At 40.9% G+C, this 15604-nt stretch overlaps 1 protein-coding gene across 2 annotated transcripts in view; it reads left to right on the forward strand.

The window, feature by feature from the left end:
- The window catches only part of DCUN1D2 (defective in cullin neddylation 1 domain containing 2), a 37648-nt gene extending 23919 nt beyond the window's left edge, over positions 1 to 13729 (forward strand). For both annotated transcript variants that reach the window (XM_006272469.4, XM_006272470.4), the window contains exons 5-7: positions 2326 to 2408; positions 11113 to 11209; positions 13174 to 13729. In XM_006272469.4, the coding sequence (XP_006272531.1) occupies positions 2326 to 2408; positions 11113 to 11209; positions 13174 to 13253 (260 nt within the window). In that variant the 3' untranslated portion in view covers positions 13254 to 13729. The remainder of the gene's footprint in view (positions 1 to 2325; positions 2409 to 11112; positions 11210 to 13173) is intronic.
- Positions 13730 to 15604: the final 1875 nt, after the last annotated feature.

Here is a 15604-nt window from a genome sequence, read left to right on the forward strand (position 1 = left end):
CGGCCACAAGATTTCCCCTCAGCCGTCTCTTGTGAAGGCTGAAGAGATTCAGCTGTCTCAACCTTCCCCCCGTAGGGTCTATCACGAAGGCCACTAATCATGCGAGTGGCCCTCCTCTGGACCCTCTCGAGATTCCCCGCTTCCCTCTTGAAGTGCAGCGCCCAAAACTGGACACGGTACTCCAACTGCAGCCTGACCAGTGCCGCATAGAGGCGGAGCATCACCTCCTTTGTTTTATTAGTCATGCGTCTGCTAATGCACGACAAGGTGCGATTGGCCTTGTTAATGGCCTCGTTACGCTGCCGGCTCATGTTCATCTTGGAGGCAATTATGACTCCAAGATCCCTCTCTGTCTCCAAGGTGCTGAGAAGGACACTCCCTAACATATAGGTGTGCTGTGGGTTCCTCCTTCCCAGGTGGAGTACCTTACATTTATCTTTATTAAATTGCATCCTATTTCTCTCTGCCTACTGATCCAACCTGTCCAGGTCAGCCTGAATCTGCTCCCTGCCCTCCGGTGTACTGACTTTGCCCCATAACTTGGTATCATCAGCAAACTTGGAGAGGGTGCTCTCCACGCCATTGTCCAAATCGCTGATGAAGATATTGAATAATATTGGTCCAAGGGCCGAGCCCTGTGGGACCCCACTGCCCACTTCCCTCCAGGCCGAAAAGGAACCATCACCACCACTCTCTGGGTGTGGTCCCTAAGCCAGTTGGCCACCCACCTGACCGTGTAGGCATCCACTCCGCAGTCTGCTAGCTTCCCAATGAGGATAGGGTGCGAAACTGTGTTGAAGGCTTTCCTAAAGTTCAGGAAGATGACATCAGCCTTGGCTCGTGCATCCAGGCAGTGTGTGACCTGGTCATAGAAGGCTACAAGGTTTGTCAGGCAGGATCTACCTGTGACAAACCCATGCTGGTTTCCCCTCAGCATCGTTTCCCCTGCTGGGCCTGCACAAATGTGTTCTTTGATTATTTTCTCTAGCATTTTCCCAGGAATAGAGCTAAGACTGACTGGTCTAAAGTTATCCGGCTCATCCCTTCTACCTTTCTTGAAAATGGGCACCATGTTGGCCCTTCTCCAGTCCTTAGGGACATGGCCAGAGCACCACGAGTGCTTGAACAGCTGTGCCAGCGGCTCAGCTATGACACTGGCCAGTTCTTTCAGCAGCCGTGGATGGAGGTCATCCGGGCCTGCTGACTTGTACCCATCCAGCTCCTCCAGGAGTTCCTTAACTATTTCAGAACTAACCATAGGCGGACTGGTGCCCTGTGGACATCCGTCAATGATCGAGGTGGGGGAATTGGCTTGGTCGGCACATAGAAATACTGAAGCGAAGAACTCATTGAAGAGCTCTGCTTTTTTCCCCGCATCAACCGCCAACTGTCTTGATTTGTCCTGCAGAGGCCCTATGTTGCTCTGAGCTTTCCTTTTGTCCACTGTATACCTGAAAGACTTTTTATTGCCTTTGATTGTTGAAGCCAGCCTGAGCTCAAGCCCCGCCTTGGCCTATCTAACTGATTTCCTGCAATAGCGCGTCAGGGAGATATATTCCTCCTTGTATAGGCAATGGAAGCAGGGAGCAGCCACCATCTCTTTCTTTGCCTCCAGACTCTCCTGGAGTTCCTTGTTCAGCCAAGGGGGCTTTTTTGCCCCTTTACCTCCCTTCCTACGTAATGGGATAGACTTGTCTATTGTCTTCAAACCAAATACTGCTTTTGCTGGCACGATCAAGTTTGAAATGTAAAAGTCATATTTTCTGCTTTGTTGTCATTGGAGATGGGGGCTTTCTGCTAAGTATATGTCAACACTTTCTCTAAAGGCTTCAGTTATTTATTCAGAGGGCAGCATTTGGTTTGATGACCATTTTTAAGCATATGAAATTTTACACAAAGACTATGTGTTTCGTTTGCAAGCATTATGATTTTATCCTGGTGTTCTACAACTTTATACACTAGCTTAGAACCTTCATTTTGTAGGGTCAAGAATAGGAGACCACAAGCAGCAGTGGTAACTTACGTTCAAACCTCTTTCATATCAGTGCACTACACCAATGATTCTTCTTTCTGGAGAATATAACCTGAGCTCTTAGTAATGCTGCTCTCGTAGGGAGTCTCAATTTAGAATTAAATAAGGCAAACTATTCACTTAATTCTTAAGTATTCTTATTAACACCATAATGAAAAAGTAAAATGAAACATCTTTCCTCTTGTTTTCATTCCCAATTTCTGGATAATTTATAGCAATATATATTAAATGAATGAAAACTGAAATGAAAGATATAGCACTGTCATATTTACGTTGTGTTTTGTTTCTTGCAGATCTAGAAATGGCAATAGCATATTGGAATTTAGTCTTATCAGGAAGGTTTAAATTTTTAGATCTTTGGAATAAATTTTTGTTGGTAAGTATGTTTTTCTTCCTGTCAAAGTTGATTCACATTATTAAGGTAAACTAAGCAATTTGGAAGTGGTATACATTGCAGAGAAAAGAAACACCAAGTAAAAGGCATCGGTTTCTTTCTGAGCATCTTTGCATTTGAAAATTCATGTGGAACATTGTTAAGGCAAACTAAATTAATCCTATCTATATAACTTCCCTAATGTGGAGAAAAGGAAGTGAAGCAGAGAGATAACAATACATTATTTTATAGTTTGAGTACTAGGTGACCATGTATTCTCTAGGTGACCATGTATTCTCCTCTGGGGGAAAGTTGAATGTACAATGTAACTCTGATTTTAGATTGTACCTACATTGGCTCCATCACAGATTTACAGAAGTTTAGGGCTGGAAGGGACCTTGTGAGATCATCAGGTCCAGCCCTCCTGCTCTGGGCAGGAAAGACTGCTGGAGTCAAATCATTCCAGAGTCTGGTCACATGAACCATGAAGACATTTTTCCTTGTATCCAGTTGCTGCCCTGTGGGGTCAGGACAACTCTCAGGATCTCAATATTGTGCTGTTAGACAGGAGGTGTGACACAACTGCACATATACAAACACACAAATCAGTGAGGTGTGTATGCGTGTGCACACACACATACCTTCCCAGAGGGAAGGTTTAGGTGAGAGAGAGAATTAAAGTGTGGGGAGTGAAGTTGCCAGAACTGGGATTAGAACCGGTGGACTACAGAGAAGCTGGCTGAGGAACTGAGGCTTGGGTTTACTTAAGGTAGACTGGGGCTAGAAACTCAGGCAGACAGCTGAGATATAGCGGTGGGGGGGAAGAGAGGAGATAAGTGGTGGCAAGGAGGAGACCGCCAGGAAAGAAACTGAGGCAGAAACCTGATTGCTCAGGGGAAAAGGAAAAGGCAGTGGGGATAAGACAGTGGCAAAGAAACAAGGGGTTTTGGAGGCAGAGAGGAGCTCAGGACAGGTGTTGGAGGTGGCAGTGAGCCAGAAGCAGGAGAGGGAGAAATGAGACAGAAGTTAGAGGGGCGAGGAGCAGAGATTGGAGCAGGGCCAAACCACAGTAAAGCAGAACTCAACTTAGGGGTCCAAATAACAGTTTTATTAAACACACAACACACTACACAGCAGCATGAAGTTATTGGCGCATGCGTGCGTGTGCACGCACACTGGCAGCAGTAGAAAGACTCAGTGGAAGGATTGGAGTCCAGGTAGGGAAGAGAGGCAGAGTCCAAGTCCTTGGTTGAAGAGGGGGTAGGGAGTGATAGCTACCTATTCAGGCTGGAAAGGGGTCCTTGTCATAGTTTCATAGTAGTTCGGGGTCAGAAGGAACCTAAATAGATCATCTAGTCTGACCCCCCACCACTGGCCGGAGCACACGCTGGGATTGCATGACCCCAGACAGGTGTTCATCCAACCTCTTTTTGAATTTACCCAAGGTAGGAATGAGGACCACTTCCCTAGGAAGTTGGTTCCAGATCCTAGCCACCCTAACAGTGAGATAGTGCCTCCTAATCGCTAACCTGAACCTGTTCACCAGCAGCTTCTGGCCATTGTTCCTTGTCACCCCAGGTGCTGGGGGGAATAGAGCCCTTCCTATTTGCTGATCTCCCCTAACGGGTTTGTAGGCAACCACCAAATCCCCCCTCAGCCTCTGTTTGCTGAAGCTGAACAGGTTCAGGTCCCTCAGCCTCTCCTCATAGGGCCTGCCCTGTTGCCCTCCAACCAAGCAGGTGGCCCTCCTTTGAACCCTCTCAAGGCAGGCCACATCCTTCTTAAAGTGCGGTTCCCAGAACTGAACGCAGTACTCCAATTGGGCCGGACCAGTGTCGCATAGAGGGGGAGTATCGCCTCTCTGGCCTGGCTTGAGATGCATCTGGATGCACAACAAGGTGCGGTTGGCGTTGCTGGCTGCGGTCTGGCATTGGCGACTAATGTTCATCTTGGAGTCAGTAATGACTCCCAAGATCCCTTTCCGCCTCTGTGCTCTCAAGGGGGGAGCTCCCCAGCTTGTATGTATGCTGTGGATTCCTTCTCCCCAGGTGCAGCACCCTGCACTTTATCCACGTTGAAGCCCATGCTATTACCATCCGCCCACTTCTGTAGTCTGTCTAAATCTAATTGCAGCCTCTCTCTCCCTTCGAGCGTGCCTACCTCTCCCCACATCTTGGTGTCATTGGCAGACTTGGACAATTTGTTTTCTACCCCCTTGTTCAAGTCGCTGATGAAGATGTTGAACAGTGTAGGCCCCAGAACCGAGCCCTGGGGGACCCCACTTTTCACATCCCAATAGGTGTTGTCCAGTAGGTGTTGTCCAGAGGGGGGTCACCTGCAGGACCTCTGGGTCGATAGGTGGTGTAGCATGGTGCTGGACCAGATGGAGAGGGCATCCCACTGGGTCTGTGTTCACTGCCCCTTTTTATAGGGGCAGACCTTGTGTGACCCTAGTGACAGGAGGCATGCCCAGGCAAGGGCCAGCCCCGGTGTACTAAGCATGTGTGCTCCATGCAGGGATGTGCAGTTTCGGGTGTCTGTAATGGTGGGGTACAATGGTAGAGTTGCTAGTTCTGCAGGGTCTTTTGTCTTTCAAATGCTGGATTCTTGTCTCTGTTCCTGGGTGAGGTCCATGGTTCCTGGATGAATCAATGTGAGGTGATGGCCTGGTCGTTACAGGCCATTCAGTAGAGGCCTGCTACCATTGTATTTCAGTCATTCCCAATCACTCTCATTCATTCAGGAACTAATTTACATGGGAGGGGTACATGAATCATACAATTGTAACACAGGGGATGCCTGGGCAGAGGACACAAGATGGAGGCTTGGCATACAAATTGGAAATTTGACATGACTTACACTAACTTACATATATAGGCCTAAAACAGTAATCACACAATATAAAAGCAGTACAAACATTATAATTATCATTTATAAAACAGTGGGTATCAATATCAAAATAGCAGGGAACTTATTTGCAAAGAAGGGAGAGAAAAATAAAACTTACTACCTAAAGTAAAATGTTAAAGCTTATCCTACATCTTAGCTTACTTATACTTATTTATAGGGAATAGAGAGAGAGAGAAAAAGTCAGAAATGGTTGGGGAAGGGGAGAGAATGCATTTTAAAACAAAAAAGGAAAACGGGGTTTTGCTGCACGGTCTGAAACATTCTTCTAGGAGTTTTTGACCATTGCTCCTGGCTTTCCCCTGGGGCACCTTGGTGAATAGTTGTTTGCCTAGCCCCTGATGCCCTCCCCTGATATATTTGTAGGCTGCCACCAGATCTCCCCCCTGAAGTCTCTTTTCTAAGCTGAACAGTCCCATCCCATCCTCAGACTGCTTTGTTTATCACCAGGCATGTTTTCTACTAGATTAAAATGTTTTACTTGTATGCTGTTTATACATACATACATACATACGTACATACATACATACATGTATACATGCAATATCATGGATATTTGTGAATACTTCAATTATATTCAGTTCTTTTCTGACTTGAAAGTTTAGGAGACTTAAAAATTTATTTATATATATAAACCAAAAAAAGTGGAGCTTTTAACTAAAAATGTTATAACTCCTTTTCTAGAGAGCAATCAGTAATAGACTGAAAGTTATGGTACTTAAAGAATATCATTTTTCTATCCGTGGACTTCTGGGGGGGGTCGGGGTCTAAATCTCTTTGCAAGGGATATAGTATTCTATATACTTAGTTTTAATAAAAGTTTATCTTAAATAAAGGATTTTGTCATTTAACTCCTTTTCACTCTAAAAACACTGTCCTTTGCTTATCCCTATAATCGGGCAGTTTCAAAGTAGCAAAGTATTTTCTTTAAATGTAAAGCATTTTATTTTAAATTTCCTGTGAATCTAGCTCCGAAGCAGCTGGGGTTTATAAATGGAAGGTCTGTGTTTTGTGCACCAATTTCTCCTGACAAGATGTCATAAGATTTCACATTGTGCCCTCTTTGAGAAATCGAGTATAAATTTTAATACATTTGATATCTCTCTTTATATTAGATGTTCAACTTATCTTTGTTTAGCCATGTAATCAACGTTCATTATGTAAGATTGTAAAGATTGCTGTCTTAAGCAGTATTGTAGTTGGGGCTGGTGGCTCCACATATTACAGTTACCCAACACTTCTAATTAAAGGAGCCTTTGTTTGTTTCTTGTAATTTCAACTGTTTAGGCTGAAATTTTACATGCCAAGGGCCAGATCCTGTTCCACCTATAGGTGCATAACTGCAATCCCATTCCACTATGTTCCAGTCCATGGGAATCCATTAAAGCTGTGATCGGCAACATTTTTAGTCTGCAGGCTGGAATGACTCAGTTCAGATCAGAAGTAGGTGGATGCTAGGACCCAGCCACTGCTGCTGCTTTTTTCCACAGTGGCACAGGGAGTGCATCTGCTACCACCACTTCTGCCTGTGGTGGCTCAGAAGAGGGTCCACTGCTGCTACTGCTACCTCTTTCCAAGGTTGACTGCTTCCGAAGCCTCCCACTACCAAAGCCCCATGTCCACAAGCTGAATCAGATGTCTGTAGGTTGCTGAGCCTTGCATTAATGCATCTTTGTTTTGGAGCACACTCTCATCATAGTTCTGAGACCTAAATCGCACAAAAGCAGTGAGAAAGAAGAGGACCTCAACCATCTTTTATATTAACTTATTTTTGTGGATTCAAGCAAGTAGAATAAGATCACATTAAGGATCTGGACAAATTATGGTTTAGCTGCTTTAAAAGGAGAGGGGAAGCTGCTGCTCAGGAATGTACAACAGCTTAAATGATGTAAATGTTCAGCCTGCATGATGCTGTAGTGATACAAGTGACCTAAATTGCCCTAACTTGTACCCCAAATAATGCAGGGCTAAAACTGCAGCAGTTTTGCTATACTGGTATCATTCACTACAGCATCATGCAGATGTAATAGTGGTATCCTTCGGTATCAATACAATTGCTACATCTTACTTGCTGCTTAAGTGTATAGAAAGTGGAGTAGGATCTGGTCCCCAACACCTGTCTTCAGGTTTTATTTATTTATTTTTCATTTCAACCAAAATGGTTCAGTTCTATAAAGAGGCAACTGAAACTTGCATTTAGCCTGTGTTGAATGTTTTGGGTTACTTTTTCTTTGAAAAACTGTGTCTGCTAGCATCCTCATACTTTTCAATAGAGGCGTGAAATTTGCTAGGAGTGCCATCTTTTGTCACAGATGTGCCTTCAACTCTTGCCATGTAAAACCTGCCTGACTCTAATCAGATTGAAAGCCTCTGGAAAACTGTAGTTTCACATATTCAGGAGATTTGATAGAGCATTATAAACAAACTCTAAAGATTTCATCTGTGCTGAGCAGCACTTTTCCTGCATTGCAGCTCTGGTCAGCTGTGATCAGTTCTGGGCCTGGGAGATGACAAGGATGGGAAAGCCCTCTGCTTTATATCTGTGGGTTGGAGGAGTTGAGCAAAGAGTCTGTGCTTTAGAATGTACCAGCACTTGCATGGAGAGAGGTGTGGAGTCCAGCATTACAGATTCAGGAGGGGTGCAGTTTTCTATTGGCAGAATTCAGTTTTTTTATTTTTTTTTATTATTATTTTGATGGCTAAAATTGACGTTTATTTTTAGGGGTGTACTTGGTAGCCGTGTTGGTCTAAAACAAAAAGACGTGCATAAAAACTAGAACTCTTGGTTCCAAATTGATACCTTTTATTAGACCAACTGGAAAATGGCAAGAAAATTGTCCCTTTTCTGCAAGCTTTCGGGAATCAAAGTCCCTTCGTCAGGCTCTGGTAAAAGTGTAGATGGTACAAGACCAACATGGCTACCAAGTACACCCCTGAAACATGGAAGATGCCGAATTTCAGCCAATTCTGGATTTTAAACTTCATTGCAGAACAACAAGGACTTTTTTTTTGCCTCCCTACCTACCATCTGACACCTTCAGGGAAGGAATTCTACCTGATCAACACATCAAAGAGCTACTCAACACAGCTCACAAAGACACTCTCATGGACCCAGAGGGACAGACTTCCATCTTCAGATCCCTCTGTGTAAAAATGAAGTTTATTTCCGACCTATGGGGACTTTTTACCATCTTGTACCATCCACACTTTTCCCAGAGCCTGACAAAGGGACTTTGATTCCCGAAAGCTTGCAGAAAAGGACAATTTTCTTGCCATTTTCCAGTGGGTCTAATAAAAGGTATCATTTTGGAATCAAGAGTTCTAGTTTTTTGTATGTTTATTTTTAAGCATTTATTTAGATTTTTATCAACTGAAGTTTTCAGAATTGCGGACAATTAGGGGTGTTCCATTTTTATCAATTTAGCGCGCGCATACATGTGACAGCTGCTGCAGGAGCTGAAAGCTGTGCTGGTAAGCCTGTGCCAGAAGCATGGTTTGGAGGGGCAGGGCTGGTAGCACTTGGGAGGCTTGTGCCACTAGCCCCTCACTCTGTCCAGGTCCCAGCTGGGGCAGGGGCCAAACTCCAGTGGAGCCTGGCCCAGCGGGAATTTCGCCCTTTTCCCAGCCTGGATGGGCATGCCAGGCTGTGTGGGAGTTTGTCTCCTGCCTTAGCTGGGACCTGGGCAGAGCAATTGGCAGGCAGCACTGGGCTCCCTGCTGCTACCAGCCCTCCCTTCCAGCCCATCACAGCCTTACCAGTGCAGCCTCCAGCTCCTGCAGCAGCTCCCATGCTTGTGTGTGTACACGTGCAGTGTCCCAGACCCAGATTTCTTTGCCTCCATCCTGGATTTTTTTTAATGTCTCCTTTCTACAAATTTCAGTAATTGACCTGTAAGTGTCAAGTGAAATTGATGTTTATCAACATCTAGCCATTAAAAATTAAATCCTGCCAAGCCTAAGTATTATGGTCTCACTCTATTTTGATTCCTGCTCCACCCAAAATTTAAAATCTCCTGCCCAGAAACAACACTGGCATTTCTTATTTGGGCAACACTGATGCAGTCAGTTGACTTAATGACTCATTATAATCTACCTGATTCCTGCTGATTTGCTTTTCATTTCACAGGTGTTAACAATTTTCTCTCCTTTATGATTGTCTTGAAGTTTCACTAATCAATCTACCCTGTCTTCAGCAATTTTGCTGTCTGCTTGCTGCTCCTGGTCTCTCCTCTCTTCTACTTCACAGTCTGCAGAATATTTTATCTGTTGTCAGAATCCTAGATCTGCCCACAGAGTTCACTCTTCAGCTACAGTTTTAGCTTTTGGTGGAGTAGCCAACAGCTGCTGACTTTTTTTCATCTGTGAAAGGGCGAAAATTATAGCTTTTGCCTGAGCAGAAAAGGCAGGGTGAGTGAGCTGAAAATTGGGCACTCCAGTCTGTGTGGCTATAGTTCTAGAAAAATCTTTTTTCTTCATTCTGCCTTCCCCAAAACAAGGTGTGTGTCTTATTTGAAGGTGTGGTATGTGAGAAAAGATGGTGATGAAATAATATATCATCATGCATATTCATGAGGGAGCCATGTTAAGGTTGCATAGGTAACCTTAAATCGTGATATTTCATAACGCGAGTGCTTGGCTTTGCAACTTTTTAATCTTTTAATTTTTGTGTGACTAATACTCTGTATTTTAGTGTTTTCCCAGAATTAATGCAGCATAGGAGGATATTCTCTGTAAGCATCCTGCTAATTTAGGTTAACAGGTGTAAACTGAATTTGTGTCTTTATAAACAAAACTCATCAGTGTGCACTTTCAATTCAACTGCATATTTCAGTCTTAAAAAGCTTTGAGCTTTGTGAATGCCTGATTTCATATCCTAAGGTAGCTATGGTTTACAAATACTGTATTCCTTTGTTGCTGTAACTCTTCTAAAGTCTGTGTGAGGCAGTGGAAACAGCATTTTTGAAATGTCAGTAATACAATAGGGGCCTATCATGTACATGTGCGTGAAGTGTGATTGGTGTACTTTGGCCCCATATAGGACTAGTCCTAAAAATTTTTGGTGGTATATCCAGTTTGCTGTTGCCGTATGCTTTGGTTGGAGGCCACAACCTCCTGGCTTCTTCCTACCATCCTTATTTCCACCTGCGCTTTCTCTGTCTATGGAAGTACATCATACTTGTACATCATACTTGCAAATCTTCATAATCTCTGACATCTTTTTCCTATATCTCCTGGCAATGGAAAGGTGCATATCAACTCTGAATTAGGGAGAGAAATTAAGAAACATGGTCATATCATGCAAAGGCTACCAGCAAGTTGAAGTAACTGGGATTGCAAATGTTGAACTGAGAACTGTTTTGGTTGATATTTTAGCATAGGTCCTTTTATGCCTTATGATGTAATCTTTAATTGTGTGATCCTGTGCTGTAACTTGCATGATCCCCCTGCCTCCATCTAATACAGGATGGACAGTACTCACTTACTGAACAATTCTATATTTTATCACTCCAGTTCAATGTGTGGCTCTAGTCCTGTACAAGTCACAGCTCTTAAAAAACAATAATGGGAGCACAGTAGAAGAAGTAAAAGCAACTGTTCAGTACAGTTTATACGATTACCTCTTTCAAGCAGCATTTTATTTCATGGTATTATTGGAAAGCTGCCGGATTTAGTGGAGAGCATTATCATAATCATATTTAACTATGTGACATTTTCTTTTTTGGAAAAACTGGGTGTTACAGATTATTTTCAAATTCTGTAATAGTTTTATTATAATGCAATTTGTTTTCATATTATATAGGAACATCATAAAAGATCAATCCCAAAAGATACATGGAATCTTCTGTTAGACTTTGGAAATATGATTGCAGATGATATGTCTAACTATGATGAAGAAGGTAACAAGTATTACATTTTTTTAAACTAGATGTAGTAAAATTGGGATAGTTTTAAATAAACACAAAGAAATTTGAATCTTATGTATCTTAATGTATTTACATTAGGTGTTTAACCACAAATATACCATATCATATTTATTGCCAAAAATGTATCTCTATTAGGCTGAACAGAAAAAGTAAATAATTCTTGACTCTACTGCTTCAGTGTGTGCTGTCCAATGTGTTATGTTACAAAAGTCGCATTAAAACTGAATTTTTTTACAATAAGGATTGTTAATTTTTAACTGAATGTTGCTTTATTACTCTTTCATGGCAAAAATGCATATAAATGTTTTAGTGTGCACAAGTGTGGGAGTTAGTTAACTCTGCTTATGGAAATATTAATTCATAATTGGTTTAAACATGATACTGGTCCTTAACTCTGTTAATAAAATATTAAAAGAAATATTTCTTAGCATCTACATGTTCTCATTCAAATATTTACACTAACATCCTCTAGCCTAAAAACACCAATGTTGGAATAACTTTGTGCACAAGAGTATTCTGTATTACGATATGAATGCCTTTAATAGGATAAAATTACATTTCAGTTGTATTAATACAATTTTAAACGTGTTCTTGTAACATAGAGTATGCTGTAACATTATTGATTTCAGACCATTACTCCAGTTTATCAAAATCCTTCTGGATGTTAGTCCTACTTTCCAGAATGTCTGCAACTCCACCCAATTTAGTATCCTCTACAAATCTGCTAACTATACTCAATCACATCTCCCAAATCATCAATAAAGATATTAAAGAATATTAAAACCTAGAACAGGTCCCTGGCTACCCGACTTGATACCTTCACCCAACTAGACAATTGGTCACTGATGAATATTCTTTGAGCATGAAAATCCAGCCAATTATATATACACCTAGGAGTGTTTTTAATCTAGTCTGTATTTCCTTAGTTTACCATGATAAGGGCTTGACTAAGTCAAAGTACATCACATCCACTGTTTTTTCCTTTCTTCTCTCCCCAACCCTATCCACAGAGCCCATCACCTTGTCATAGAAGGGAATCAGGATGGTCAGGCATGACTTACTCTTGATGAATCCATGTTGGCTGTTCCTGATAGTTTTTTGGGTTTTTTTCTTCTCCGAATGCATAGAAACGGACTCCTTGATGATCTGCTCCTAGATCTTTCCTGCTATTGAGATCAGACTGTCCAGTCTGTAATTCCCCAGATCCTCAGTCTCCCCTTTCTTAAAGATGGGCTATATATTTGCCCTTTTGCAGTCAGCCAGGACCTCACCTGACCTCCATAAGGTCTCTAATAGCCACTGGTTCTGAAATTACCTCAGCCCATTCCTTCAGTACTCCAGGATGTATCCCATCTAGCCCTGCTGACTTAAACATCCAGGTTCTTTAAGTAATCCTTAACTAGTTCTTTACCTACTTTAAGCTGTTTATGACCTCCCTATCCTGACTGTGCCCACTGCACTCATCAACTGATAGCTAGCCTTATTTGTGAAGACTGAAGTGAAAAATGCATTAAACAGGCCTTCTCTGCATCTCTTATTACCCTCTGTATTCAGTAAGGGGCCTGTGCTTTCCTTGGTCTTCCTCTTACTTCTGATATACTTGTAGATTTTTTTTTTATTTTTTTTTTTTGTCTTTTATGTCTCTTACTAGTTACATTTTTAAATCATGCCTTGGCTTTCCTGATTTTTCTCCCTGCATGCCCATGCAATACACTTATACTCCTCCCCAGTAATGCGGTTGAGAGAGAATATGCTTTAGCGTTTATGCTTTTTTACTGTTTAGGCACATTTTTATATTTTCTGAAAGATTATGCAGTCACTACATTATAGTCAGTCCAACATCTAAGTAATATCATGCTGTGAACTTGTGATCATTTGTATTTAAAGACTAAACAGGTTTCTCTTAAATTATGAACCATTTTTTGGTTTTTATTTAGGAGCATGGCCTGTTCTCATAGACGATTTTGTGGAGTATGCACGACCAGTAGTCACAGGAGGAAAGCGTAAAACATCCTAACCACAGACTCTTCATAATAGACTAAGTTTGCAGTCTGAACTGCATCAGGTAACGAAGACATTTTGGCCAATAACCGCGCACACTGTTGCTGGTTTCAGTGGTCACGGTGAGACGCCAGTGACAAAACTGAGATTGCTCCTTTCTGCCTAAAGGAAATGATGGCTGACTTATGGACACTGCAAGAACAAACTCAGAAGATAGTCCAGGCTGCTCGTAGGATATTGGCTTCAATTATTGTACTGGGTGTATCATATAGGATGTAGATTTTTGCATGATTTTATACTTTGGAGAAGTTTAACTAGAGGCCATTTTATTGAAGTTCTGACAGCACAGCATGCCATTCAGTTCATGATCCAAGGTGAACACCAGCAGTTACATAATTAAAACTGTATTATATTGTACTTATATTAAAAGCAGTATTTGTGGTATATAAATTAAATCCCTAAATAAAACTTACGTAGTATGTTGTATTTTTATACAGGTCAGCTTTGTGAATTAGTCCTAATCATATAAACTTATGACAAAATACTTACTGATATTTTTTTTTTACTTGAAGCCAGGATTCTAATTTTATATTTTTACATTTTCTAATGTATAGATTGATTGTACCTGGCTTTTTTTCTCACATTAGAATTAACTTCATCAGTGTTCATGAAGTGTTTAGTCAAATTAGTTAGCAATTGCTACTCTACATTGTATTGTGACTCCAAAGATGCTTTGAATAGGATTTGCACTGTTGGTTGGCTATTCCTTACCTTTATTAAAAAAGAAAAAAAAAGACACTTAACCAAAGACACCTTTTTATAATTCAAGTGTCATAGTTAAGTACAATTTAGTTATTCTTCAATTTCACATTTTCTGTTTTATTTTTTGTATGTAATGAATTGGTGAGATTGGAAGATTTTTTTTTTGTTGTTACCCTGCAATGTATGATAAAAAAATTCCAGGCAAATGCAGTCTTCTGTGCATGCAGTTCCTTTGTTTGCTCCCGAAACAGAAGCAAACCTACAGACAGACTATAACCACAGTACAGATAACATATTTCAATACCAATCTGGGAAAACTTTTGGACTTTGGAAGACTTTTTTTTTCTCTACACTAAAAACTTCAGCACCCAAGTATTCTGGTAAAATAAAAATTGAATAATAATGAAGGTGTAAATAGGTGCAGTACCTCTGACATCTGTGGAGTTGTATCTGTTTATACCAGGTCTAACTTTAGGTCAGTCAGCTGTTTTCCCCTTCTATATCCCTCCATATAGACTGCTCTGGTATAGCTCAAGGACCAGTCTTCTCTTTCTCTATAATGACTTCCTATCCCTGATTATAAAATGTACGTATAAGAAAGAGATTTCACTGGAAACTTTCACATATTTTAACACACAGGGCTTTTGTAAATTCTACCTCATCACACTGAGTCTGTTGTAGTCACTAGAAGTTTGTTAAAGAGTTGTGGAATATTTACAACTACTTGATTTAAGAGTTGAACTCTGTATAAGAGTTGAACTGACACAAGACCTTGGAACTGATAGGACGTTAACTAAGTTACATAATTTATTGGTATTTTTAATATTTAGATCGTATGTAAGATAATTTTAAACATCTTGTGACTTAATACACCACTTTTATTCATAAATCATGAAGATGCGATATTCATAGTACTAAAACAGCTCTAACGTTTAGAGTTTTTAAGTGGTTGAGTTTCAGATATGTCAGCGGCAGCTCATAATAAATATAAATAAATATTTATCTATCAATATGTAACATGCCGAGTAAGGAAATTTTACCTTCATTCTTTCTTCCTTTTTAACAGTATGAACAAATGAAACTCATACATGTGGAAGGGGGAAGTCTGCATATTTTTGAATTGGCACATTTTCTTTAATAAGTTCCACCTCAGGCATGGTACAAATAAACCATTCAGTGGGTTTTTATTCTTAGTCTAGTTTTACCCCTCTTGAGTTTTTGTGAACCTTATATCTTGTTTTCAGTTAGCCACTAGATGTCAGTATCTCTGTCTTTAGATGCCTGTCTCCTTTCTACGTGGGAGTTAATATTTATAGGAACTAAGAAATAATACTACATCTAAAACAGTCCTCTACCAGCTTCTTAACTAAGCTTATGCATCTGTGTAGAAATACATTTAAGTGCATAGTTTATTCTACAGAAGTCAAATAAGGCAAATTTAAAAAAGCAGGAAGAATTGCATTGTTTTTTCAGAGGGGGGAAAAAACCCCAAGGTATAGCATCTGTAGCTATTACATAGAGAGCATTTAATATCCAGTTATGTCAGCCACAGCTGCCAGTCAAATTTAGTAGAATGCTTATTTCTTAGAAAATTGTAACCTGAAA

The sequence above is a fragment of the Alligator mississippiensis genome, chromosome 1 (assembly GCF_030867095.1).
Source record: "Alligator mississippiensis isolate rAllMis1 chromosome 1, rAllMis1, whole genome shotgun sequence".
Classification (NCBI taxonomy): Eukaryota; Metazoa; Chordata; order Crocodylia; family Alligatoridae; genus Alligator; species Alligator mississippiensis.